At 41.9% G+C, this 26,051-nt stretch overlaps 2 protein-coding genes across 2 annotated transcripts in view; one reads left to right on the forward strand and one right to left on the reverse strand.

Moving 5' to 3' along the window:
* The window catches only part of EYS (eyes shut homolog), a 1,324,234-nt gene that overhangs the window by 29,096 nt on the left and 1,269,087 nt on the right, over nucleotides 1-26,051 (reverse strand). Inside the window, 1 exon segment of the mRNA XM_047769134.1 lies at nucleotides 2,940-3,112. Within this exon segment, the coding sequence (XP_047625090.1) occupies nucleotides 2,940-3,112 (173 nt within the window).
* On the forward strand, nucleotides 6,677-6,937 carry LOC125121016 (cytochrome c oxidase subunit 7C, mitochondrial-like). Its single transcript, XM_047769344.1, has one exon. It carries the CDS (start codon nucleotides 6,677-6,679, stop codon nucleotides 6,866-6,868), a length of 192 nt encoding a protein of 63 aa, XP_047625300.1. The 3' UTR covers nucleotides 6,869-6,937.

A 26,051-nucleotide genomic window follows, 5' to 3' on the forward strand; every position in this document is an offset into this window, starting at 1 on the left:
CTTTCTAGATTCTCTTTCTGTGAAATAATTTCATTACTGCCTCTCTCTCTCCATCTCTGCCATCTCTCTATAAAATCTATTTATATAGATACTAATATATATTTACATACATATACACACCCAAACAAACTTTAGGTTAATCACCGAGGCTTTCATCATTTGAGCTTTTAAGCTGCAATAATCTGGCTTGCCTTCTTGTTACAATCACTAGCCCTTATGTTAACTTGTCCTATTATTTCTTTCAGGGTCCGATAGCTATTCCCTTGGGAGTAATAGAAGTGCACCATCTTGACAAAGTGTTGAGTATTTCACTATTCACTAAAGTCAAGAATCATTTCTTGAAAACAATCACAGTTTTTTTTTTGTCTTTTCTGTTGTTGTTGTTGTTGCTATTTCTTGGGTCGCTCCTGCGGCATATGGAGGTTCCCAGGCTAGGGGTCGAATCGGAGCTGTAGCCACCGGCCTACGCCAGAGCCACAGCAACTTGGGATCCGGGCCACGTCTGCAACCTACACCACAGCTCACGGCAACGCCGGATCGTTAACCCACTGAGCAAGGGCAGGGACCGAACCCACAACCTCATGGTTCCTAGTCGGATTCGTTAACCACTGCGCCACGACGGGAACTCCTTTTTTTTTTGTCTTTTTTTTGTTGTTGTTGTTGTGTTTTTATTATTTTAAAATTGTTAAGTAAAATGTATAGCAGACACTTTTGCTCTGCACTATATCAAGAGTGCTAGAGACCCCTCAACAGCAGACAAAAACAGGCATGGGTACTGCCGTCAGTTCTGTGAGGGGGCAGGGAAAGAAGTACAGTCTCATTTGAAATCTGGAGGACAAAGAAATGTTAGCTGGATGTTAAGGGGAAGATGAGAGCATTTCAGGTAGAGGAAAGAGTATGTGTAAAATCCCTACTCCAGGAAAGAACATAGCCTATTTCAAGAACCAAGAAGGGCCATTTTTCAAGAGCACGATTTGGATCTAAAGTTGTTATGAAAGAGACTGATTCTCATAAGCCAGGCACAAAACTCCATTTCATCATCTCCTAGCCATACCTTATGACCCAATTAAACATTTCTTTCACTAAATCGCTAGTATTCTAACCCTCCAATGTCTTCCGTTTATCAATGCTTTTGACTTTGGGAGGAGAGTTAAACGCAGACAGAATCTCAGAGAACACAGGATTAAAAACATGTGCATTTAAGTACTGGATAAAGTGATCCAAGGAAGATTAAACTTCAACATGTCTGAATGTGATATCACAGTGAAACCCCCAATTATGCCACCATGTCTGTAACACAATTGGTCATTGGCTCCTGTACTTCTTCTACCACAGCCTGTGTTGCTGACCAAGGGGAGGAGAGCCTAGGGCTTTATCTTCTGGATGGAGGGTGAGGTGGGATGGAGAAACAGTAGATTATCCAGTCTCAGAAAGCCAGGAGAAAAATACCCCTGTATTTTTCTGGCTCAGATTTCCCAGATTCCTTAACCACAAGTTTCCTGAATTCCCTGCCACTCCCTCCTGGGAGTCCCTACCAGCCCTGTGACCCAGTGCCTTCCCTGTTGATGTTGAAGCGGGGGAGGATACACTAGCTGCCTGGGGACTGTAAACAGAAGCCAGAGGAGGACAGTGTGGATCATGGGGCTGGCGCCTCATCACCGGGCTAGGCACATTCACCCAGGCCATCCCATTGGCCTCACAGCAGTACAACTGTGCCAGTCACAGAAGAATGTAAGCTGATGAGACCTAGAAAATCGAAAACTCCTTATTGGAGTTCCCTTTTGGCACAGTGGATTAAGGACCCAGTGTTGTCACTGCAGTGGCTCAGGTCACTGCTGTGGCCCAGGTTTGATCCCTGGCCCAGGAATTTCTGCATGCCATGAGTGTGAAAAAAAAAAATTAAATAAATCACCAAATTCTTTATTGTTCCATTGGACTTGGGACCATCTCACCACCCACATTTCTCTTCTTTTCCACTGCAGCTGATGTGTCTGCTCTGTGATACTCTTTTGTTTGTTTGTTTGTTTTTGGCCACACCCATAGCATGTGGAAGTTCCTGGGCCAAGGATCAAACCTGGGCTACAGTTGTGACCTGCACCAGAGCTGCAGCAATGCTGGATCCTTAACCCACCGAGAAAGGCCAGGGATCAAACCTGCATCTTCATGGATCCTATTTGTATTTGTTAACTGCTGAGGCACAAACAGAATTCCTGCAGGCAGATTCTTAACCCACTGAGCCACATCGAGAACTCTTATGATCCTCTTGAAGGTTTTTGTCAAGTGGAAGGTATGGAGGGAGAAGCTGCAAGATTGAGACTTGTTCTTGAACTGGGTTATGAACTAAAACTCACTTGTTTGGATTGCATGCAGCACAAAACACCTAGACCATCTAGGCCCAATGTCTAGTTGGGATTAGAATTAGTATATCAAAGCAATTCTAAAATAAAGCAGTACTTTTGTAGTACTGAATTTTAGTCCTATCCTATCTGTGAAATATAATGTCAAATATACTCAGGAGAGGAGTTCTCGTGGCGCAGTGGTTAACGAATCCGACTAGGAACCATGAGGTTGCGGGTTCGATCCCTGGCCTTGCTCAGTGGGTTGAGGATCCAGCGTTGCTGTGAACTGTGGTGTAGGTTGCAGACGCGGCCCGGATGCCATGTTGCTGTGGCTCTGGCTTAGGCCGGTGGCTACGGCTCCAATTCTCCAATTAGACCCCTAGCCTGGGAGTCTCCATATACCACGGGAAGCAGCCCTAGAAATGACAAAAAAAACAAACAACAAAAAAAAATACACACACACACCCACACCCACACCCACACCCACACACACCCAGGAGAGAGGGGAGTGGACTCTTTTGTTATTACATGTATTTCCTTTTACTTCCCCAAATAGAAACGAACTCTGTATAGTTTGCGGACAAATTTGTTGAGCCTTACCTTGTTCACAGTAGACTCCAGTAGTTCCCAGAGGACAGTGGCAGGCATATCCACGAGGCAACGAGACACAAGTTGCCCCTTTGCTGCAGTGGGGCGGAGGGTCATGCTCAGGGTCACAGGTGGAAACTGTTTCTGTGCAGAAGGCTCCTTTCCAGCCCCTAGGACAGTTACAGCTGTAGGATGAGAAAGAAGGCAGCATGCTTTGAGCACCTGAGCAGAGATGGATATGCACTTGTATATCACCCTGATGTTAACTTGGTACGTGTGACTGAGATGCCGAGAGAGGAAAGCTCTCGGATACGAAAACGAATTGTGAACCAAACTGCCAAGATTCACGCTGTCAAAGCAAAGAGCTTTACACAGCATTTGTAGCCTCCACGCCAAGGATTTTAAAAAGTTCAGTGGGTGGAAATTGAAAGAACATCTTATGAGAATTATTTCTTTGGACAAAACAGCTTTGGAAAACCCTGTCCCCACCCCACCCCACCACCGAGGGGGGAAGGCTGTGAACTTCGTTGCTGCCTCCTACCCTAAGCCTAGAGAAAAGAAGTTCAGCTTCCATGTGTTCCTGACACTGGGAGACACACAAGCCCGGCTCCCTGGGGTGCAGAAGGAGCTGCAAACCCGTTGGAGGGGTGAGGCACTCTGATGGTAGTGAGTCCAGGAGGGGGTGTGGCACTCTGAGTTGGGATTGGCTTGGGGACATACAAAACGGATCTTGCCCAGAGGGTATCCTGGTATCTGGAGAGACCTTAGCAGCAAGAGGCAGTCAATTTATGGCTGGAGCAGAATCTGAGGCGTCAAGGGCAATACCCAGTTTGAAGAGAGACCTTGTCTTGGATTAGAGACTGATATTGGGAGGAGCCCAGCAGGGTCTCTGGTGGACCTATAAAATGCAGGGCACCTGGGAGTTCCCTGGTGGCTCAGTGAGTTAAGCCTTCTGTGTTGTCACTGCTGTGGCTCATGTCATTGCTGTGGCACAGGTTGATCTGTGTCTCGGAACTTCCACATGCCTCAGGCATGAGTATGGCCAAAAAAAAAAAAAAAAAAGTGGGGGGCCTACTTAAATTTAAATGCCAGATAAACAATAAATAATTTTTTAATATAACTATGTTCCATTCAATATTTGAATTTGAGATAAGAAATATTTGAGATATACTAAAACAATATTTGTTGTTTATCTGGAATTCAAATTTATCCGGGTGTTCTTTTTTTTTTTCCAGTAAAGTTGGCAATCCTACAATAAGGACACACGGGAGAGGGTTAGCTTTAAATCCCTGCCAGGCCCAGAGAACACTAAGCTATCAGGTAAACAATGTGAGTCAAGGAGAACATTCTAGAATGTGGGGTGGGTGCAGAATCAGAAACCTCTGGACCAGGAAAGGCAGCAGCAGCAGATCACACCTCCTGAGACCTTCCATTCATGTGACAAGCCCTGGCTGGGGTTAGGGCAATAGCACTGAAGAGGGAAGTGTTGTTAGTATTTTGAAGTGGACCCTTTGAATTAGTGGTTGAGAGTATATTTCCAAATTCCAGTCTATTAATCAAGCTGAAAGAGAAAATTCAGTGGACCTCCCCTTGTTTTTTTATGTTTGTGTTTTATGGCCACACCTGCGTCATACAGAAGTTCAGCCTATGCCAGAGCCACAGCAACACCAGATCCGAGCTGCATTTATATAGTTTCCACTTCAGGTAACAATATTCTGAAGGTATACATTTTATTTATTTATTTATTTTGGCCGAGGCATGTGGAAATTCACTGGCCAGGGACTAAACCCATGCCACAGCTGTAATCAGAGCCACAGCAGTGACAATGCTGCATCCTTAACCCACTGAGCCACAAGGGAACTCCTGAAAGTATACATTTTATATTTTGTTCTGATTTGAATATTTTCATTTGGAAATATCATTTGGTATATATAATCTCTCACACTTTCACAAACAGAACTCCTTATCAATAAATATTTTTTAGAAGAAATAAAACTTGGTAATAAAAAAAAATAAAGCACTTGGAATTGTGCACAGAAGGGGGTGCTCCAAAAAAAAAAAAAGGAAATAAAACTTGGGATATTTAGAAAGATGTTTCTATATTCATTAACTCCTTCAACTTCATTGATAGTTTAATATTATTTCATTGAATTAATGACATACTTTATTTTCACAGTCACTTGTAAGCTGATATATGTTTTTATTTTTCACTTTATACAAATAATACTGTGATAAAACTGTCATAACTGAATCTTTCTGCATATCCATGATCACTTTCTCAAGAAAATTCAAATATTATCATGACTTCTAGGCTTTGGATACATATTCCAACCTGCCCTCCGTAATAACTGTACCAATTTACATTACTATCTTCAGTTTAAGAGGAAGCCCCTGAAATAATAGATTTGTATATAATTGAAAAGATTGGACATTTTTAAGGCTTCTTTTTTTTTGACCCAATAATAATTATATAATTTTATTAAAATAAAAAGGTTTTACTGTCTGCCCACATACATTCTATCAAGAGCATATTCATTTCAAATTCTTATACTTTCCTTTATTATTTGGCAGTGTAATCCAAGTTATATTTCACCAAAATTTCTTTCTTTCTCTCACTCTCTCCACACACACACACACACACACACACACACACACACACACACATTTATTTAGTATATACTATGCTCAGAGCAACATTTGAGGTCATACAGGATGGACAGGTATGTAAGGCGAGGGCCCTGGCCCCGGGTGAGACAGGTGTACTTGGGCTGCATCCTCTGAGGGACCAAGTGAGGAGCACAGAGAAACGCTGCTGAACCCTGAGACCATCATGGGAAAGAGCTTGAGGGATTAGAACTTAATTAACATCACCACCATATGTATACCCATGCAGTGTTAGACTTAAGAGGAATCAAAAATGAAAATTCCCAACAATTTGGAACTGACTGGTGGAGGTACAAGGCACATAAAAAAACAGGTGTCTCTGAGAGATACTGCCATTTCATTAAAAAGGGTGTTTAGATGGGTCAAGATGAAAGAAAATATATAGGCTTATTGCATCTAAATTAATGGTTGTGCAAAAAAAAGGTTGAAAAGTTGTATAAGGGTCTCCAAAATGGAGAAAAACAGAATACAGAATTAACCTGCTATAAAATTACATAATGATTTTTTTTTTTAGGGCCACACCCATGGCATATGGAGGTTCCCAGGCGAGGGGTTGAATCAGAGCTGTAGCCGCCAGCCTACACCACAGCCGTAGCAATGCCAGATTCTTAACCCACTGAGCAAGGCCAGGGATCAAACCCGAAACCTCACGGTTCCTAGTGAGGATTCATTTCCGGTGTGCCACGACGGGAACTCCATAAAATTACATAATGACTTTGATTATTGTTTGCAGATCACAAAGAGCATAAAATACGTAAAGATCTATTATACAAAAATAAACTGTAACCAATTTTATAAATCTCGCTACTTTTAAAAATGATGATTACACCATCTAGTGGTTCATTTTTATTTACTTGAAAAAAAGCTAAGAACCAATTTAGTCTTGCTTCCTCATAGATGGTCATGGCAATGGTAAAATATTTATTTTACTATTACATAGATCTTAAATCACATATAATACAGATGCTATAAACTTATTTGAAAATAATCTTTTTTGAAAGTCGTGAGGAACGGAGGCCTCGGTCTGCATTGCTGTTTCTTTCGCCTTCAGTCTCTGCACCTTTCGCAGAGCTTGCAACAGTGCTATGTTGGGACAGAGTATTCAGAGGTTCACAACCTCTGCGGTCCGTAGGAACCACTATGAGGAGGGTCCAGGGAAGAATTTGCCATTTTCATTGGAAAATAAGTGGCAGTTACTAGCTATGATGACTTTGAACTTTGGATCTGGGTTTGCTGTACCTTTCTTTATAGTAAGACACCAACTGCTTAAAAAATAATCCATGAGACAGATGTGAAGAGGAGCATTTTAAGAGGTGCAATCTCTGAAAAAGGATCAAATTCTTGAACTCAACATAATGGATATGTTTGTAAATAAAGTTACGGCATAAATCCTTAATGCTTCTTTGAAATAATGGGAAAAAAAGAAAAAATTTTTTTTTTCTCTAACCCTTCAAATTAATTCATTAATATTTCTTCCCTTTACCACGTGCGTACTACCCTTCCTGAGGAAGAATAAGTTTTGGAGAGGTATGTGTATGAGACAGAGTGTCCACATAGTGGGAAAAGCAGAAAAAAACCAAACAGGGGTAGATATTCACTCGTTTAAATAATATTTATGGATTTCTGGTTGCAGCTCAGTAGGTTAAGAACTGGAATAGTATCCATGAGGATGCAGGTTTGATCCCTGGCCTCACTTAGTGGGTTAAGGTTCTAGGATTGCCACAAGCTGTGGTATAGTTTGCAGATGTGACTCGGATCTAGAGCTTCTGTGGCTGAGGTGCAGTTTTGCAGCTCTAGTTCCACCTCTAGCCTGGAACTTCCATATGCTGCAGGTGCGGCCCTAAAAAGCCAAAAAAAAAAAATTATTTATATTTACATGTTAAGCGTCTGATGCTGTGCTTAGCAACAAACACATAAGAACCCATGGGTTGGCCTCAGGGACTTGCTGTTTTGGGGGGGGAAGCAGTTTAGTAATCACATGATTTAATACAGTGTAATAAGTGCCAATAATAAATACTATGGAAGCCCCTTGGAAGGACACCTAAGCAATTTCAGTGAGTTCAAGAAGACTTCTGAAGGGGATTTGAGACATGAATGAGTGCATGGGGCAGGGGCGGGGTGTGGAGGAGAAGGTTAGGATAGAAAAGGGGACAGTTCAAAAGCTTTGAATTAGTGGGCTGAGAGTTCAACTTGTAAGTGACAGACATGTGGGGATTGACATGAATTAGACATATGTTAAAAATATTAATCTGAGAGTTCCTGTCGTGGTGCGGCAGAAATGAATCTGACTAGGAACCACGAGGTTGCAGGTTCGATCCCTGGCCTCACTCAGTGGGTTAAGGATCCTGAGTTGCTGTGGCTGACAGATGTAGCTCCAACTGGACCCCAGGTTTGAAAATCTCCATATGCCACAAGTGTGGCCCTAAAAAGCAAAAAGCAAAAAAAAAAAAAAAGAATATTAATTTGGTAGGCACATGACATCCCATGTGGAACAATAGACTCTTTGGGAATGTAAATTTACCCTTGGTGGTCTCTTATGTATATTTGCCACCATAACAACAGTTGGTAAGCTTTGGCACTGTACTGTTTGCTGTGTCAGGATAACTCAGCTCTCTGTGGAAAGCAGCTGTGGACAACCCACAAATGAACAGATGGGGCTATGTTCTGATTTTATTTACAAAAATAGGCTGTGGACCAGATGTGGCTCATGGGCAGTAGTGTGCTGCCCACGCATGGGATTATTAGGCCCATGGGAGCAGAGAGCAGGGCTCTTCACTCTCTGCCACAGACCCAGGGGCAAAAGCTGTCCCTGGCACACTGGAATGTTTCCCTGAACATCAGGGAAGAAATCAGTAAGTAAATGAATGAGTCATGACTGCTTTAGGGGAAGGGTTGGATACAAAGAGGCCTGGACAGGGAAATGGCCCTGAGGATGGGCGTAAGGGGCCTTTGGTAAGAGTTGGTATGGAGACAGCAAACATCCACTGGGGCTCCCCAGTGCCAGGCACAGGGCGAAGCAGTTGACACCTTTGAACTCACTCCAGCCGTCTCAGGAGGTACATTCTCATCCTCATTTTAGGAGGAAGGGCTGCAGGAATAGAGCAGTAGGCAAATGACATGGCTGGGAATGCGAGAGTCATTTGCAACTACCACTCTGTGTCTTTCAATCTCATGGAAATCCTTGGGGTTTCAAGATTAAATGACTAAAAGAATACAGTCCTTTATGAGAAGAGGGACATTCAGAGGAGAATATAGTTTAATGGGAAAATACAAAAATCCACTTTCAGGAGTTCCTTTGTGGTGCTGCGGTTTAAGGATTCCATGGTGTAACTGAAGCAGCTCTGGTTGCTGCTGTGGCATGGGTTTGATTCCTGGCCCAGGGACTTCTGCATGCCACGAGAGTGAAAAATCTACCTTTAGCTATACTGAGGTGTGGGTGAGAGCAGGTGGTAAAAGGTCTTTTTTTCTGCTTTTAAGTACCTAGTGTCATTGCTTTTTAACCTGATGAACTTAAATATAAGACTGATTTGTGAATTAAGTGGAACACAAAGGGCTAAAGCATCCGCTATATAATAGATAAGAATATTAAAAAAAATACTGAGGAATCATTGATATTATACATAGAACTTTTTTTTCTCAAGTCTAATACAAAAATATTAGCTATCCCCAATTGATTTTTCCCAGCTATTTGTATATGTCATTTTTTTAAAAAAATTGAAGTATACTTGTGTTAATTTCTGCTGTACAGCAAAGTAATTCAGTTATACATAAATATTCTTTTTCATATTATTTTCCATTATGGTTTATCACAAGATATTGCATATAGTTCCCTATGCTATACAGTAGAACCTTGTTGTTTAGCCATTGTATATATAACAGTTTGTATCTGCTAATCCCAGATACAAGTCCTTCCCTCCTCCACTCTAAGCATGGAGAGATGATAATACAAAAGAAAATGTTAGTTCTTTTAGGCGTATGAGTAACAGCTTGTCATCTTAGCATTCAAGAGTTGAATACTGGAGTCTATTACTAATCTAGTTAATTATTTTACATCTGTGAATTTAGAAGGAAACTGATTTAAATTTCTAAATTGTAGATAAATTGGTTTTTAATTGTTGATTTTATAGCTTAGAAACATTGATGGATTAATTTTTCTCCTTATAATATATATTCAACACACAGAATTTAATTTTCTTATAAGTAGGTAATTCTAAGACCTCCCAAAGTTTAGGATGAACATTGACATAAAAATTAATTGGGGAGTTCCCGTCGTGGCTCAGTGGTTAATTAACCTGACTAGGAACCATGAGGTTTCGGATTTGATCCCTGGCCTCGCTCAGTGGGTTAAGGATCTGGCATTGCCGTGAACTGTGGTGTAGGTCTCAGACTCGGCTCAGATACTGAGTTGCTGTGGCTCTGGCGTAGCCTCGTGGCTACAGCTCCAATTAGACCCCTAGCCTGGGAACCTCCATATGCTGCAAGTGTGGCTCTAGAAAAGACAAAAAATATAAAAAAATTAATTGGAAATGAGATGATAGAAGGTTTAATATTCTTTGCTTCAATGTCACTTAAACATCATTTACTTGCTTACAAATTACTCACTATTCACCACAGAATAAGTATGGTACCCTGCTCTACTTTGTTACCAGGGTGGATACAAAACAGAATACATAGTATTGCTTCTAAGGGCTTTATGACAATTTATTTATAACAATGTATTTGTATAACGTGTGTGTGTGTGTGTGTGTGTGTGTCTGTGTGTGTAAAGTATCTTCAAAGTTTATTTGGGCCTGAACTTAGTGCCAGGCACCATTTTGAATGTAGTAACTCATTTCATTCTGTTAATTCTATGAGATAAATGCAATTATTAACCTTCAGTGTGTAGTTGAGAAACAGGGACTTGGAAAAACATAACCCCTTTTTATCTTACTTGTCCAGTTTACTTATCATTATCGATTCTGGTTGCTTTGGATAAGAGAGAGTCTGTTCAGTTTACCTATCATATCGATTCTGGCTGCTTTGGATAAGAGAGTCTTTTATACATATTGAGGTTAATGAGGGCAAAGTTTTAGAATCCTTGTTAAGAGATGAGTGCAGAAAGAAAAAGTTATTGGAGAAAACTGACCTTTAGCTGGATGTGTAAGAAATTTATGGTTACAGATTTGTGAGGTTTTTTTTTGTCTTTTTGCTATTTCTTGGGCTGCTCCCGCGGCATATGGAGGTTCCCAGGCTAGGGGTCGAATTGGGGCTGTAGCCACCGGCCTACGCCAGAGCCACAGCAACGCGGGATCCGAGCCGCGTCTGCCACCTACACCACAGCTCACGGCAACGCAGGATCGTTAACCCACTGAGCAAGGGCAGGGACCAAATCCGCAACCTCATGGTTCCTAGTCGGATTCGCCATGACGGGAATCTGATTTGTGAGTTTTTAATGCATAGGGAAAATCACAGATACAGTACTTACAATGAAATCTATGTGGTGTGATAATAAAGTCATAGGAATAATGGAATAAACACATCTTAGCGATAGATGGTCACATGGCCTGAAGGACTCCACTTCTGCACATACAACGTATTTTGCTGCTATTAAAGACAAAGAGAGGGAGTTCCCGTCATGGTGCAGTGGAAACGAATCTGACTAGGAGCCATGAGGTTGTGGATTCGATCCCTAGCCTTGCTCAGTGGGTTAAGGATCTGGCACTGCCATGAGCTGTGGTGTAGGTTGCAGATACGGCTTGGATCCTGCGTTGTTGTGGCTGTGGCATAGGCAGAAGCTGTAGCTCTGATTCAACCCCTAGCCTGGGAACTTCCATATGCTGCTGGGACAGCCCTAAAAAGAAAAAAAAAAAAAAAGGTAAACTAAGAGAAACACACCTGAATCTCTTTCTGTTTAGACCACTTGTTGTGTTGCAGGGCTTCCTCATGACTCTTCTGCTTCCCTTTATAATTTATTTCCATGTGAAGAAGTAGTTAGGGAGATTTAGGTGTGATATGATATTTCAACTGCCCAAATTTACTGGGTATTAAATGATATGCTCAAGACTCAGGCCTTTGAAAAATATACAACCAAGTGCTAAAACAAATGTACACTAGAATGCGGTCATGTCAGGGCTCAACATACTGACAAGGAAGGGTGGCTGCCATCACTCTACCTGCTGACATTTCCTAATGGCCTTGGATCCCTTGCTGGGAAGATCACTCACCAAAGTCTTTGATGATCCCTCACAGAGGGTAAAAGGATGAAATGCAATTGCTCTTCACATACTAACAAAAGTACTGGCAGTCGTCTGTGCTTAAGGGTCTGACTGAGGTGGTTTGGGTTGCAAAGGTTCCATCCCCAGCCCAGCACAGTGGGTTAAAGGGTCCAGCAATGGCTCGGATTCAACCTCTGGCCTGGGGGCTTCCACATGCCATGAGTGTGGGCACCAAAAAATAAATAAATAAATAAAAAATCTTATTTGGACAGTTTATCAGGATCCAAATAAGTTCCAAAAATGCACCTGGGTAGTGTATGTCTTAGCTTGTGACCAAGATAAAAATTCTCCCTCTGCATTTCTTTCCACACATGCTATTTTTATGTCATTTGTTCAGTAGAAATTTCCATTCTGGATTTGGCTGTTATTATCCTTATAATGTCATTTAACTTGTTCTCCTTATTGCCTACATTTCTCATAAACTTGTAGATAGAGCCTATAGATTCATGTTCAAGTTGCTTTTAGGTGGGACTGTGTGGTTCATCACAGTAGAGGCACATAATGTTTGTTCTGCCTTAAATTATGTTATGACTGTTCTTATTAATTTTTATTAATTACTTTGGATTTGTTTTTTGTTGCTCTTTTTCCTATCCTTCTTCTCTTGTTCTTTTCTGCCTATAGAACTACTATATGCAACTATATGCCAATAAAATGGAAAACCTAGAAGAAATGGACAAATTCTTAGAAAAGTACAATCTTCCAAGACTAAACCAAGATGAAAGAGAAAAGATGAATGGACCCATCACAAGAACTGAAATTGAAACTGGGATTAAAAAACTTCCAACAAACAAAAGTCCAAGACCAGATGGCTTCACAGGCGAATTCTATCAAACATTTAGAGAAGAGCTAACACCTCTCCTTCGGAAACTATTTCAAAAAATTGCAGAGGAAGGCATACTCCCAAACTCATTCTATGAGGCCATCATTACCCTGGTACCAAAACCAGACAAAGATACCACAAAAAAAGACAACTGCAGGCCAATTTCACTGATGAACATCGATGCAAAAATCCTCAACAAAATACTAGCAAACTGCATCCAACAATCCATTAAAAGGGTTGTACATCATGATCAAGTGGGATTTATCCCAGGGATGCAAGCGTTCTTCAATATCCATAAATCCATCAGCGTGATACACCACATTAACAAACTGAAGAATAAAAACCATATGATCCTCTCAATAGACACAGAAAAAGCCTCTGACAAAATCCAACAGCCATTTCTGATAAAAACCCTTCAGAAAGTGGGCAGAGAGGGAACCTACTTCAACATCATAAAGGCCATATACGACAAACCCACAGCGAACATCATTCTCGATAGTGAAAAGCTGGAAGAATTCCCACTGAGATCAGGAACAAGACAAGGATGTCCACACTCACCACTACTCTTCAACATAGTTCTGGAAGTCCTAGCCACAGCAATCAGAGAAGTAAAAGCATAAAAGGAATCCAGATTGGAAAGGAAGAAGTAAAACTATCGCTATTTGCAGATGACATGATACTATACCTAGAGAATCCTAAAGACTCTACCAGAAAACTGTTAGAGCTCATCCACAGAAATCTACAGCATTTCTATATACTACCAATGAAAAAGCAGAAAAGGAAATTAGGGAAGCAATCCTGTTTACCATCTCATCCAAAAGAATAAAATACCTAGGAGGAAACCTACCTAAAGAGACAAAAGACCTGTACTCTGAAAACTATAAGACACTGATGAAAGAAATCAGAGATGACACAAATAGATGGAAAGATATACCATGCTCGTGGACTGGAAGAGTTAATATTATCAAAATGACTATTCTACCTAAGGCAATCTACAGAGTCAATGAAATCCCTATCAAATCACCAAGGACATTTTTCACAGAACTCGAACAAAATATTTTAAAGTTTGTTTGGAAGCACAAAAGACCCAGAAGAGCCAAAGCCATCCTGGAAAAGAAAAATGGAGCTGGAGGAATCAGGCTCCCGGACTTCAGACTATACGACAAAGCTACAGTCGTCAAAATCATATGGTACCGGCACAGAGACAGGAATATAGATCAGTGAAACAGGATAGAAAGCCCAGAATTAAACCCACACACCTACAGCCAACTCATCTATGACAAAGGAGGCAAGAATACACAATGGAGAAAGGACAGCTTGTTCAATGAGTGGTGCTGAGAAAACTGGACAGCCACATGGAAAAGAATGAAATGAGAACACTCCCTAACACCATACACAAAAATAAACTCCAAATGGATTAAAGACCTAGATATAAGACCAGACACTATCAAACTCCTAGAGGAAAACATAGGCCAAACATTCTCTGACGGAAACGACAGCAACATCTTCTCAGATCCACCTATCAGAGTATTGACAATAAAAGAAAAATAAACAAAGGGGACCTAATCAAACTTCAGAGTTTCTGCACAGCAAAGGAAACCCTAAACAGCACAAAAAGACAACCCACAGAATGGGCGAAAATCTTTGCAAATGAATCTACTGACAAGGGATTCATCTCCAAAACTGATAAACACCTTCTGCAGCTCCATACCAAAAAAACAAACAACCCCATCCAAAATGGGCAGAAGATCTAAACAGACAGTTTCTCCAAAGAAGACATACAGATGGCCAAGAAACACATGAAAGACGTTCAATGTCATTCATTATTAGAGAGGTGCACATCAAAACCACTATGAGGTACCACTTGACACCAGCCAGAATGGCCATCATCCAAAAGTCTACAAACAATAAGTGCTGGAGAGGGTGTGCAGGAAAAGGAACTCTAGTACACTGTTGGTGGGATTGTAGATTGGTGCAACCACTGTGGAAAGCAGTATACAGATAGATTCCTCAGAAAACTAAACATAGAACTACCATTTGATCCAGCAATCCCGTTCCTGGGCATCTATCCAGAGAAAACCATGACTCGAAAAGGCACATGTACTCCGATGTTCATTGCAGCACTATTTGCAATAGCCAAGACATGGAAACAACCTAAATGTCCATCGACAGAGGAGTGGATCCAGAAGAGGTGGTACATATACACAATGGAATATTACTCAGCCATTAAAAAGAACGAAATACCAGCATCTTTTGCAACATGGATGGACCTAGAAACTATCATGCTAAGTGAAGTCAGCCATACAATGAGACACCAACATCAAATGCTTTCACTGACCTGTGGAATCTGAAAAAAGGACAGACTGAACTTCTTTGCAGAACAGATGCTGACTCACAGATATTGAAAAACTTAATGGTCTCTGGAGGAGACTGTTTGGGGGGTGGGGGGATGTGCCTGGGCTGTGGGATGGAAATCCTGTGAAATCAGATTGTTATGATCTTTATCTAACTACAGATGTGATAAATTCATTTGAGTAATAAAAAAAATGAAAAAAAAATTATGATTGACCCACTGGTTCAGTCAGTTCAACCATTGTGTAGTTTTCTATCAGCTTTTTACTACATAGTTTAAGTCACCATTATTTTCTTGGTGGCTACAAAATGGTGATGTTTCTCACTTCTATGATTTATTTTGCACTATTAGCTCAGATCTGTTAAAGACTATTTCTCATCAATAATCTGGCTAGTTAATATTATTCAATATTTCTTACCTATTGTTTCACAGTGAATTATCCCAGAGCTTAATGGCTTAAAGCAATAATAACATTTATTATCATTACAGACTCATAATAAGTCATTGTTTCAGGCTTTGTAGCCTGCAAACTCATCCTCTATACGACTACTCTGGGAACTATCTAAAATACACTGATTTTTTTTTGTTTGTTTGTTTGTTTGTTTTTTGTATTTTTAGGGCTGCACCCACAGCACATGGAGGTTCCCAGGCTAGGGGTCTAATTGAAACTGTAGCTGCTGGCCTGCAATGCAGCTGCAGCAATGCGGGATCTGAGCCATGTCTGTGACCTACACCACAGCTCATGGCAATGCTGGATCATTTAACCCCGCTGAGTAAGGCTAGGGATTGAACCTGTGTCCTCACGGATGCTAGCCAGATTCATTTCCTCTGAGCCATGACAGGAACTCCATGTCTGACTATTATTAAACTGTTCAGTGCATAGGATTATGTAACCCTTAAGTTTAATAATTTAAGGAAGGCAGAAGTGAAAATGACTTTTGACCTAGCTTTGGAAGTCATAAACTCTCATTTCCAGGATATCCTATTATTTGCACAGGTCTGCCCTATTCTGGGTGGGAGGAGACTGCAGGAGGATGGGTCTACTGGGAGGTAAGAATCAACATGGACTGATGGGAATCTGGTTACCCTTCTCTGCAATACAGTCTTTATAGGAAAGGAAGGTTGACCACTTTATCTTTAATATCAGAATAAATGACTGGTGCACTAGCAACCCCTATGTGGGGCAAGTTTCTTTTCCTCTCCTGATGGGGGTGGGTGGGTAGAGTATCTTAATGACTGCATATATTTACATATTGACACGTTTCAATCCATCATAGACATTATTCTGCATGGTTTTGTAATTGTCCCCTCTTGGGTCAGTGGGAGTCTCCTGCAGCTGGCTCCTGTCTTATTTTCAAATGGCCCTGGTAGCCTCTGATTAATCTCTTGCTTTTCAGGCACAAAAAGACACCCAGGCTCATAGCATACATTTTACCCTCGATGTCCAGTTCTCCAAGAACTCTGGATTTATTTTAGGGGAAAATGGCACTTGGCGATGACCATTTTGATACTAGAGCTATTCACTGTCTTTAGTGGACATAGGTAGGAAATAAAGTTTTTCAAAAGAGAAAGGTTGTCATGAATGTATATGTTATTTCTAGTTCAAATTAAAGATGAAAAAAATTTGCTTCTTTCATTTTATGTCTATAGCTCATTTGTGCTGAAAATTTTGGTTCCTAATGATATTAACATTATGACTAATTTTTTTTATATCATCCAACCATCCACCCATCTATCCATCTAGCTACTAGAATCTTGCTATCTAGTTATTTTGTATCTATAGTTCTAAAATAACAATATCAGTGCTACCATAAATATCAAGACCATACTATACAATTTAAGATATCTTTATGGTTCTATCTGTCCTTAGGATATAATTCACTGTGCAGCCAAAATACTTTCAAAAAATCGAATGAATTAAATCTTCTCTACTTGGTTATATCACCAACTTGGAATCCCTAGAAAATGGAGGACTACATTGCTGTGGCTGTGGCGTAGGCTGGCAGCTGTAGCTCTAATTGGACCCTTAGCCTGGGAACCTCCAAGTGCTGTGGGTGAGGCCCTGAAAAGACCAAAAAAAAAAAAAAAAAAGGAAAACTGAGACTAAAGCAATTCCAAGGAAATAAGGAAAACTCTGCCAAGTAAGCAAGAGAGAAAAGCAAGGTGGTGAGTTACCAAGCTGACTGCACAGAGAAAGTTGCTTCATAAGGGGAGTGTTTTTCCTGAGGCTGAATACAGTTAATTTGCATACAAGGAAAAAAAGTATAGCAGGAATAAGTGGGTCACGATATACCTTGAACAACAGATTCGAGGATTTACATTATGTTACTTTGGCAATGAAAGACCAACAGACATTTTGAGCAGGAAAGTGATGGGAGTAAAGAGGCCTCCGGGAGGAAACCACCTGGATTAGAGTAAGGACAGGTTAAGCAACAGGACACTAGTTGGCAAACAAGCCCATAGATGAGCAGGGAAGGGCTAGAGAACAGAAGTAAGCGTTGTTGGTTGAAATGTATAGAAGTAAGGAATTCTTTTTTTTTTTTTTTTTTTGGTCACACCACAGCATTTGAAGTTCCTCGGCCAGGGACTGAACACAAGCCACAGTTATAACCAGAGCCATAGAAGTGACCATGCTTGATCCTTAATCCACTGAGCCCAATCATAGAGTCCCTCAAACTCCAGAAGCAAGGAATTCTTAATTTGGAGAGCTTGGGGGACTGTTTGATTGGGTTCTAGGGAGTGAGTAAACATCTAAAATGCTATGTAAATTTTTGTGTCCTAAATATACTTATTGCTCAGGGGAAAGGATTTTTAGCTTTCATCTGATTCCTTTTTTTTTGGCCGCACCCTCAGCATATGGAAGTTCTTAGGCCAGGGATTGAATTCAAGCCACAGCAGCTTCAATTTACGCCACAGCTGTGGCAACACTGGATCCTTAACCCACTGCACCACAATAGGAAGGCCCTTTCTTCTGATTCTTAAAGGCATTTATGAGCCAATAAATAATTGGGAAACCCAGCTTCAGTGAGATTTTGTGTTCACTGATCAGTGTATGTTGTTATTATGCCCTGTTTTTGAACTTAGTATAATACTAATTTCTGATGATTTCACATTTTATGTCCACATTCTCTGAACTCCTGTGATACTTGTAAACAGCTCTTAACAGGACACCGCCTCAGCTGGACACCCCTTTCCTGTCACTTTAGCAAAGCTAATACTGTAACTAACTTTGAAGCCATGATTTACTTGTCTCTGGCCCAAACATAGCTTTCACGTCTTTTAATCACACAATACCCTGCCTAACTTGTTGGTATTTTCTGTAGATCAAAGAAGCAGAGGAGTTCACATTGTGGCTTAGCGGAAACGAATCTGACTAGGAACCATGAGGTTACAGGTTCGATCCCTGGCCTCGCTCAGTGGGTTAGGGATCTGGTGTTGCCATGAGCTGTGGTAGTGTAGATCGCAATGTGGCTCGGATCCTGCGTTGCTATGGCTGTGGTGTAGGCTGGCAGCTACAGCTACAATTTGACCCCTAGCCTGGGAACTGCCATATGCTGTGGCCCTAAAAAGACAAAACGAAACAAAAAAACATACTGTGCTGCCCATTTCTACATCTTGCTTTTTTTTTTTTTTTTTTAAAGATTTACTTTTCCTACACTGTGCTTTTCTTGAAGGAACACATTTGCATAAGGCCCTCAGGTGTAGTCAGGATACTTTTGAAGGTTAAGCAAAGTGCAAATTAAATGAAGTAAAATCTGCTTAAGAACACATTGTACCAGGGAGTTCTCTGGTGGCACAGTGGGTTAAAGATCAGTCGTTGTCACTGCTTTGACTCTGGTTGTTGCTGTGCCTCGAGTTTGATCCCTGGTAGGGAATTTCTTCAAGCCATGGGCACAGCCACCCCCCCATCCCCCCCCCGCCCCCCCCCGCAAACATACAAAAACACATTGTACCAAGCACATGTACATACGGGTAAATTACAACTAAACAAACTTGCTTCTTCCCCCAAACCGTGGCTACTGACTAACAACAGAAATAGTTTCCTATTTTTCTGTTGTATCTGAGGCCATCTCAGGAACATAAAGGCCTTCTGTGAACTCAGCTTTATAATCCTCCTTTCCCTGGAAAAATTGCATTTGAATGCAGCTGGGTCTGTGTGCTGATGTACTTGGAACAGGAAAGCAGGGCTATGGGCAGTTTGCTGGAGGCCATGCACAGTTTCGGCCTCATCAAGCCCTACCCCTCATTACACACCTTGAGTACTAAACAATGTCTCCCATCCACAGCTGGGAGGGATGGAGATACAGTGGAGTTCTTTTCAAAAAGTTTTATACTGTTAAGCAGTGCATTTATTGAGACATTTTGACCACCTTTCAGATTTAGCTTTTTTTTTTTTCATTTTCTAGGGCCGCACCCATGGCATATGGAGGTTCCCAGGCTAGGGGTTGAATTGGAGCTGTAGCTGCCTACCTATACCAGAGCCACAGCAACTTGGGATCTGAGCCGCGTCAGCGATCTACACCGTAGCTCATGGCAACGCTGGCTCTTTAACCCAGTGAGCAAGGCCAGGGATTGAATCTGTAACCTCATAGTTCCTAGTCGGATTCGTTAACCACTGAGCCACCACGGGAACTCCCAGATTTAGCTTTTAAAATTGATTCCAAACACTGTAAAATGTATGCTTCTGGGTTGGGACTTGCCCCCTAAGCATTTTAAAAAAATATTTTATCATGTATGTTATTTTTCAGGAAAAGATTGAACTTTAGTTGTGCTTCCAGTGAAAAAGGATGGAGTCATATAAAATTAAGAGCCTGGGACTAGAACCAGGATAGAGAAAAACTTAAAAAAATCGTACCTATTTCCTTGAAAAAGAGGATCCTTTTTTTGGGGTCTTTTTTTAGGGCTGCACCTGAGGCATATGGAGGGTCCCAGGCCAGTGGTCGAATTGGAGCTACAACCTTTGGGCTACACCACAGCCACAGCAACTCAGGATCTGAGCCTCATCTGCAATCTACACCACAGCTCACAACAATGCTGGATCCTCAACCCACTGAGCGAGGCCAGGGATCAAACCTGTGTCCTCGTGGATACTAGTCAGATATGTTAACTGCTGAGCCATCATGGGAACTCCAAAAAGAAGATTCTTATTGAGATTAGAACAGAACTACAAAAACCATCAAAAAGAATAAAATTCTCCTTAAACTTCTGCCGTTACTGGAGCTGAATATCCATGAGTGGGAAGATGAAAATTTTTAAATAGCTCTATTGAGGTACTGTTTACATATCATACAATTCACCTCTTTTAAGTTCAGGGAGTCATAATTTTTTTTTTTTTTTTTGGCTTTTTTAGGACTGTACCCTCGGTATATGGAAGTTCCCAGGCTAGGGGTTGAATTGGAGCCACAGCTGCTGGCCTAAACCATAGCTGCTGCAGCTCAGGATCCAAGCTGCATTTGCGACCTACACCACAGCTCATGGCCATGCCAGATCCTTAACCCACTGAACAAGGCTAGGGAATCAAACCTGTGTCCTCATGGATACTAGTTGGGTTCATTACGGCTGAGTCACAACGGGAACTCCTGGAGCCATAATTTTAAGGTCATTATGTTAGGGATCATTGACTGACACTGCCCAGCTTGGCCAGGCATGATAAGAACCACTTGCAGGAGTTCTCACAACAGCAGGCCCTGATAAGGAACACGGTGCTGCCCTGAAGACTTAACTGGGAGGATTTGGGAGGGGCTGATAGGAGGGAGGAGACAACCAACCTCCCAGGCTCCTTGGCTCCAGACACCATCTGGGCTGAGAGGTACATGTGCCACCAAGAAGCAACCTGGGCCAGACCAAGGAAGGCCCCAGCAAGACAACTGGCCAGAGACAACCTGGAAACGAACCCTATTCACATAAAACCTGAGTCTCTGAGCCACATGGCGGAGCAGTTCTCCTGGGTTCCGTTACCCTGCAGCTCTCTGCCTTTCCAATAAAGCCCTTTGCTTTGTCAACATGTGTGTCTCCTTGGACAATTCATTTCTGAGCCCACTCTCTGGCCCCTGGTGGGGGTCCCAATTTCTGCAACAATTACCCAATAGTCACAAGAGCTATTTCTGACTATGGTAATGCTTCACAGTAGTTAATATATATTGTCAATATTTTGTTGTTCTATCAAGAGTATCCTAAATAGTGTCACAATTTTGATGAGAAAGACTTTAGAATCCTATTAGGAAACTTGCCAGTGGTATCACTCCTGTTGTCCCTTTTTTTTTTTTTGGTATTTTTTTTTTTTTTTGCCTTTTCTAGGGCTGCTCCTGCAGCATATGGAGGTTCCCAGGCTAGGGGTCGAATTGGAGCTGTAGCTGCCGGCCTACACCAGAGCCACAGCAAAGAGGGATCTGAGCCGAGTCTGAAACCTACACCACAGCTCACGGCAACGCTGGCTCCTTAACCCACTGAGCAAGGCCAGAGATTGAACCCTCAACTTCATGGTTCCTAGTCAGATTAGTTAACCACTGAGCCATGAAGGGAACACCCCTGTTGTCCATTATTACTCAAGTCTACTTGTTATTCAGATCCAGACTTTCCTATTAGACTTCCATCCACACAGAAAATCATGAAATCTCTAGGGCATGTGTTATAAGGCAAGGTGCTTCTGTTACAACAGCTGCCCAGCAGCCCTGCGCCGCAGCATATCAGCTCTAGCGACAGCCCTGTGGCTGTAGGGTACCAGCTCCAGCAGCTCTGTGTCTGCAGTGTATCAGCTCTTTTACCCGGCAAGAAACCCACCAAGCACTTGGAGAGTTGGAGAACTCAGGTTTATTAGGCCGCTGGGCTCAGAGGAGATCGCTCTCTGGAGTCTGAGCCCTGAAGAAGGGTTTCACAAGGCTTTCATGGGCTACCTTTTCTGGGTCCATGCTTGGCGGACTGGAGTGAGGTCAAGCAAGGTAGTAGATGCAGAAGCAAGCTTACAGAAGCAGATGTGTAGAGGAGGGGTGGTTAGGGGCAGTTGGCTGGACTTTGCTTAGTCATCATGGCCGGGGTCTCTCCTTTCTACCTTTGTATAGGGACATTTTCTCCTACACTTCCAACTTAGAGAAAATACAAAATGACATTTGAAGACATAAATTTAACACTGCTTTTTAAACGGGAGAATTTTAAGAATAAATGGGAGTTACTATTGTGGCTCAGCAGGTTAAGAACCCAACATAGTGTCTGTGAGGATGCGGGTTTGATCCCTGGCCTCGATCAGTGGGTTAAGGATCCAGCATTGCCTCAAGCAGCAGTGTAGGTCGAAGATGTGGCTTGGATCAGGTGTTGCTCTGGCTGTGGCATAGGTTGGCAACTGCAGCTCCAATTTAACCCTTACTCTGGGAACTTCCATATGCTATACATGTGACCCTAAGAAGAAAAAAAAAAAGGATTAAGAATAAATGAACAGATTACACCCAGCAGAGAAAGAGTTACTTAACACTTTGGGTACCTTATCTAAACTGGTACCTGCTTTTATTTTTATTTTTTATTTTATTTTTTGTCTTTTTGCTATTTCTTTGGGCCGCTTCTGTGGCATATGGAGGTTCCCAGGCTAGGGGTCAAATCAGAGCTGTAGCCACCGGCCTACGCCAGAGCCACAGCAACTCGGGATCTGAGCCGCATCTGCAGCCTACACCACAGCTCACGGCAATGCTGGATCGTTAACCCACTGAGCAAGGGCAGGGACCGAACTCGCAACCTCATGGTTCCTAGTCGGATTCGCTAACCACTGCGCCACGACGTGAACTCCACTGGTACCTGCTTTTAAAAACATCCCTTACTATTTCGGTTCTACAGGGAATCTTGACCCAAAGACTGAAGGTTTTGGGTCCTGCTGGACTCCTTACAAGATTCTCAGACATCATCTTGTTTCGTTCATAATCTCTGGAGCCTAGTATCCCATCCATGAAATTGGGGCCAGAATGTTTGCCCTGACTAATTCAGAGAGTTTTAAGCAGGAACAGTGGAAATACTGTAAGTAAAAAATGTTTTATTAGCCACAAAGTGCTAGATAGTTGTAAGGTATTACTTTTATTATCACAATCAAGAATATTTTCTTTACTAATCAAAATATTCTGCAAATAGTTCTTAAAACTGAGTCCCCCTAAAACCAGTTTCCTCTGCCAACTTTATGGCTAACCTCTCTATTCAAAATGTTACTCCCTTTCTTGTCCAACCCTATCCCCCTCAAGATTGAGGAATATCAAAGAAAAGGGGGTTAAATCCAAGCAGGACCCAGAGAAAGGGGGTCCTTTCTGTGTTCCTCATTTCTGGTTTGTAGGAAAAAGGCTTTCAGCCTCTTGGACCTTCTGAGTTGCAAAGGGCAGATTTAAACAGTTGCTAATTAGAGGAGTGAGGAAATGCAGAAAGAAACAATAGTGCAGGAGGGGGCAGGGTCAATGGGTTAAGGATCTGGTGTTGCCTTGAGCTGTGGTGTAGGTCGAAGATGCAGCTTGGATCCTGTGTTGCTGTGGCTGTGGCATAGGTGGGCAGCAGAAGCTTGGATTTGACCCATAGCCTGGGAATCTCCATATGCTGCAAGAGCGGCCCTAAAAAGCAAAGCAAAACAAAACAAAAAACAAAACAAAACAACAACAAAAAAGGGTTGTCAGTTTAACCATGGGTTCAGTCAGGAAAAAAATCCCCCAAAACCATCAGGGACTTTTGGCTTTTTGAGCACAAGCCACCTGTTCTCTTGGCTTGGCTCTGTAATAAACTTTTCTATGCTCCAAACTTTGACGTTTTGGTTTGTTTGGCCTCCCTGTGAATCAAGCACAGGGAACTTGCATTTCACAACACATCTACACTTGGCATCACGTATTCCAAGATAAACACAAGTGGCTCTTTTTTTTTTTTGCTATTTCTTGGGCCTCTCCTGCAGCACATGGAAGTTCCCAGGCTAGGGGTCGAATTGGAGCACCAGCCACCAGCCTACGCCAGAGCCACAGCAACGCTGGATCGGAGCTGCGTCTGCAAAACTCACGGCAACACCGAATCGTTAACCCACTGAGCAAGGGCAGGGACCGAACCCGAAACCTCATGGTTCCTAGTCGGATTCGTTAACCACTGCGCCACCCACGACGGGAACTCCACAAGTGGCTCTTAAATGAACACACGTGGGACCTTTGTTCCACATAGATAATGAGTAGGAATGAATAGCCTACCAGTACCTTCAACTTGATGCACTTTCTTCTTGTCACTTCTCATTCTTAATTATTCCATTTTTTACTATTAGCAGTTTATTTATTATCACATAAAAATATCAAAAAACCACTTTATAAGTCACCTGAAGAATGACCAGATTTCTTTCGATAAAGTGAGGTAAATTTGTGCCTCTAAATAATTAGGTTTAGTTGTGGGACAAAGTAAAATGCATAAGTTGTAAAGTGAGTCAAAGGTTTTATTAAAGATTATAAAGACGTAAAGATAAACTCATAATGGTAGGGTTAATGCCAAAAAATATTGTTCTGTGATGTTGGCATCTCAAGCCTCGGAGTTTGTCCTTATACCAGAAATTTGGTCAAATTACACATTTTTTTCCCTGAAAAATTTCCATAAAATTCAGCTAACACTTTTAACTTGTTATTAGGCACATTAGGTGTCCAGGACATCCCAGAACATAGCAAGCCTTTTTTTTTTTTTTTTTTGTCCACAGCCACAGCATGTGGAAGTTCCCAGGGCCAGGGATTGAACCTGTGTCGCAGCAGTAACCAGAGCCACAGCAGTGACAACACCAAATCCTTAAATTGCTGAGCCACCAAGAAACTCCCTAGTAAGTCTTTTCATACTCAGGGTTTGGATTAATTTAGACTTGACTCTCCACAAACCCTCCTTCCACAATCTCATATTCAATATTCACAAAACACCATGAATATTTCTCTGCAATATCCGCTACATTAACTTTTTCTTTCCTTTTCTATGGCTATTTCTTAAAACTAGGCCCTTTATAGTGTGCTTGGATTTCCAAAACTGTATCTTAATAGCCGCCGCCCACCCCCTATCCCAACACACCTATTCTGTGAAGGGCCGTTAAGATAACTTGCAAATACGTTTTTACCCTGGCTCCTTCCTTCTGCGGGACTGTCTGCATCTCCTTCTTGATGTAAATCAAATCTTTACCTTTCATGTACATTTCTCATCCTTCTAAACTTCCTGTGTCCCACTTCTCATAGCCAATCAATAGAATAGCCTTTTATTTGTACTTTTGGAATGAAGAGTTCTTCTACTGTTTCATTAAAAAAAATTTGGGGGGGAGGGCTGTGCCTGCAGCATGCAGAAGTTCCTGGGCCAGGGACTGAATCTGCTCTGCAGCAGAGACTGGAGCCACAGCAGTGATAATGCTGGATCCTTAACCCACTGAGCCACCACGGAACTCCTTCATTGATTCATTAATTGATGAATGAGATGAGATGAGGCCCATTTTCAGGGAAAATCTATAACCAATACATAAACAATAAATAAGCAAAAGAGGAGAATGCTATATTATGGAGAAAGTAAAATATGATAATGTGATAGAGAATGATCAGAGGGAGGGACATTTGGGTAGATCTAAGGGCGTCCCTTTCTGGGGAGGTGAGCAAATGACAAGAAGGAGGCAGGCAAATGGAGGCTGGTGCCGAGATCATGTTGGGCTTTACAGCTCATGTGGAAGGGTTTAGATATTATTCTACATGTTCTGAGAATTCCCTGGAAAGGTTTTGAAAAGAAATCAGAAGATCTGGATTTCCTGCTGTGGTGCAACGGGATCAGCGGTGCCTGCGGTGCACCAGGTCGCAGGTTTGATCCCTGGCCCTGGCACAGTGGCTTAAAGATGGGGTTGCAAACTGCGGCTTGGATCTGTTCCCTGGCCAGGCACTCCATATGCTACAGGGCAGCTGAAAGAGAAAGAAAACAAAAGAGAAGGAAAGAAAGAAGGGAGAAGGGAAGGAAGGAAAGAAAGAGAGAAAGAAAGAAAAAGAGGGAGGGAGGGAAGAAGGAAGGAAGAAAGGAAGGAAGGAAGAAAGAAAGAA

This window comes from Phacochoerus africanus, chromosome 2 (assembly GCF_016906955.1).
Source record: "Phacochoerus africanus isolate WHEZ1 chromosome 2, ROS_Pafr_v1, whole genome shotgun sequence".
Lineage (NCBI taxonomy): Eukaryota > Metazoa > Chordata > Mammalia > Artiodactyla > Suidae > Phacochoerus > Phacochoerus africanus.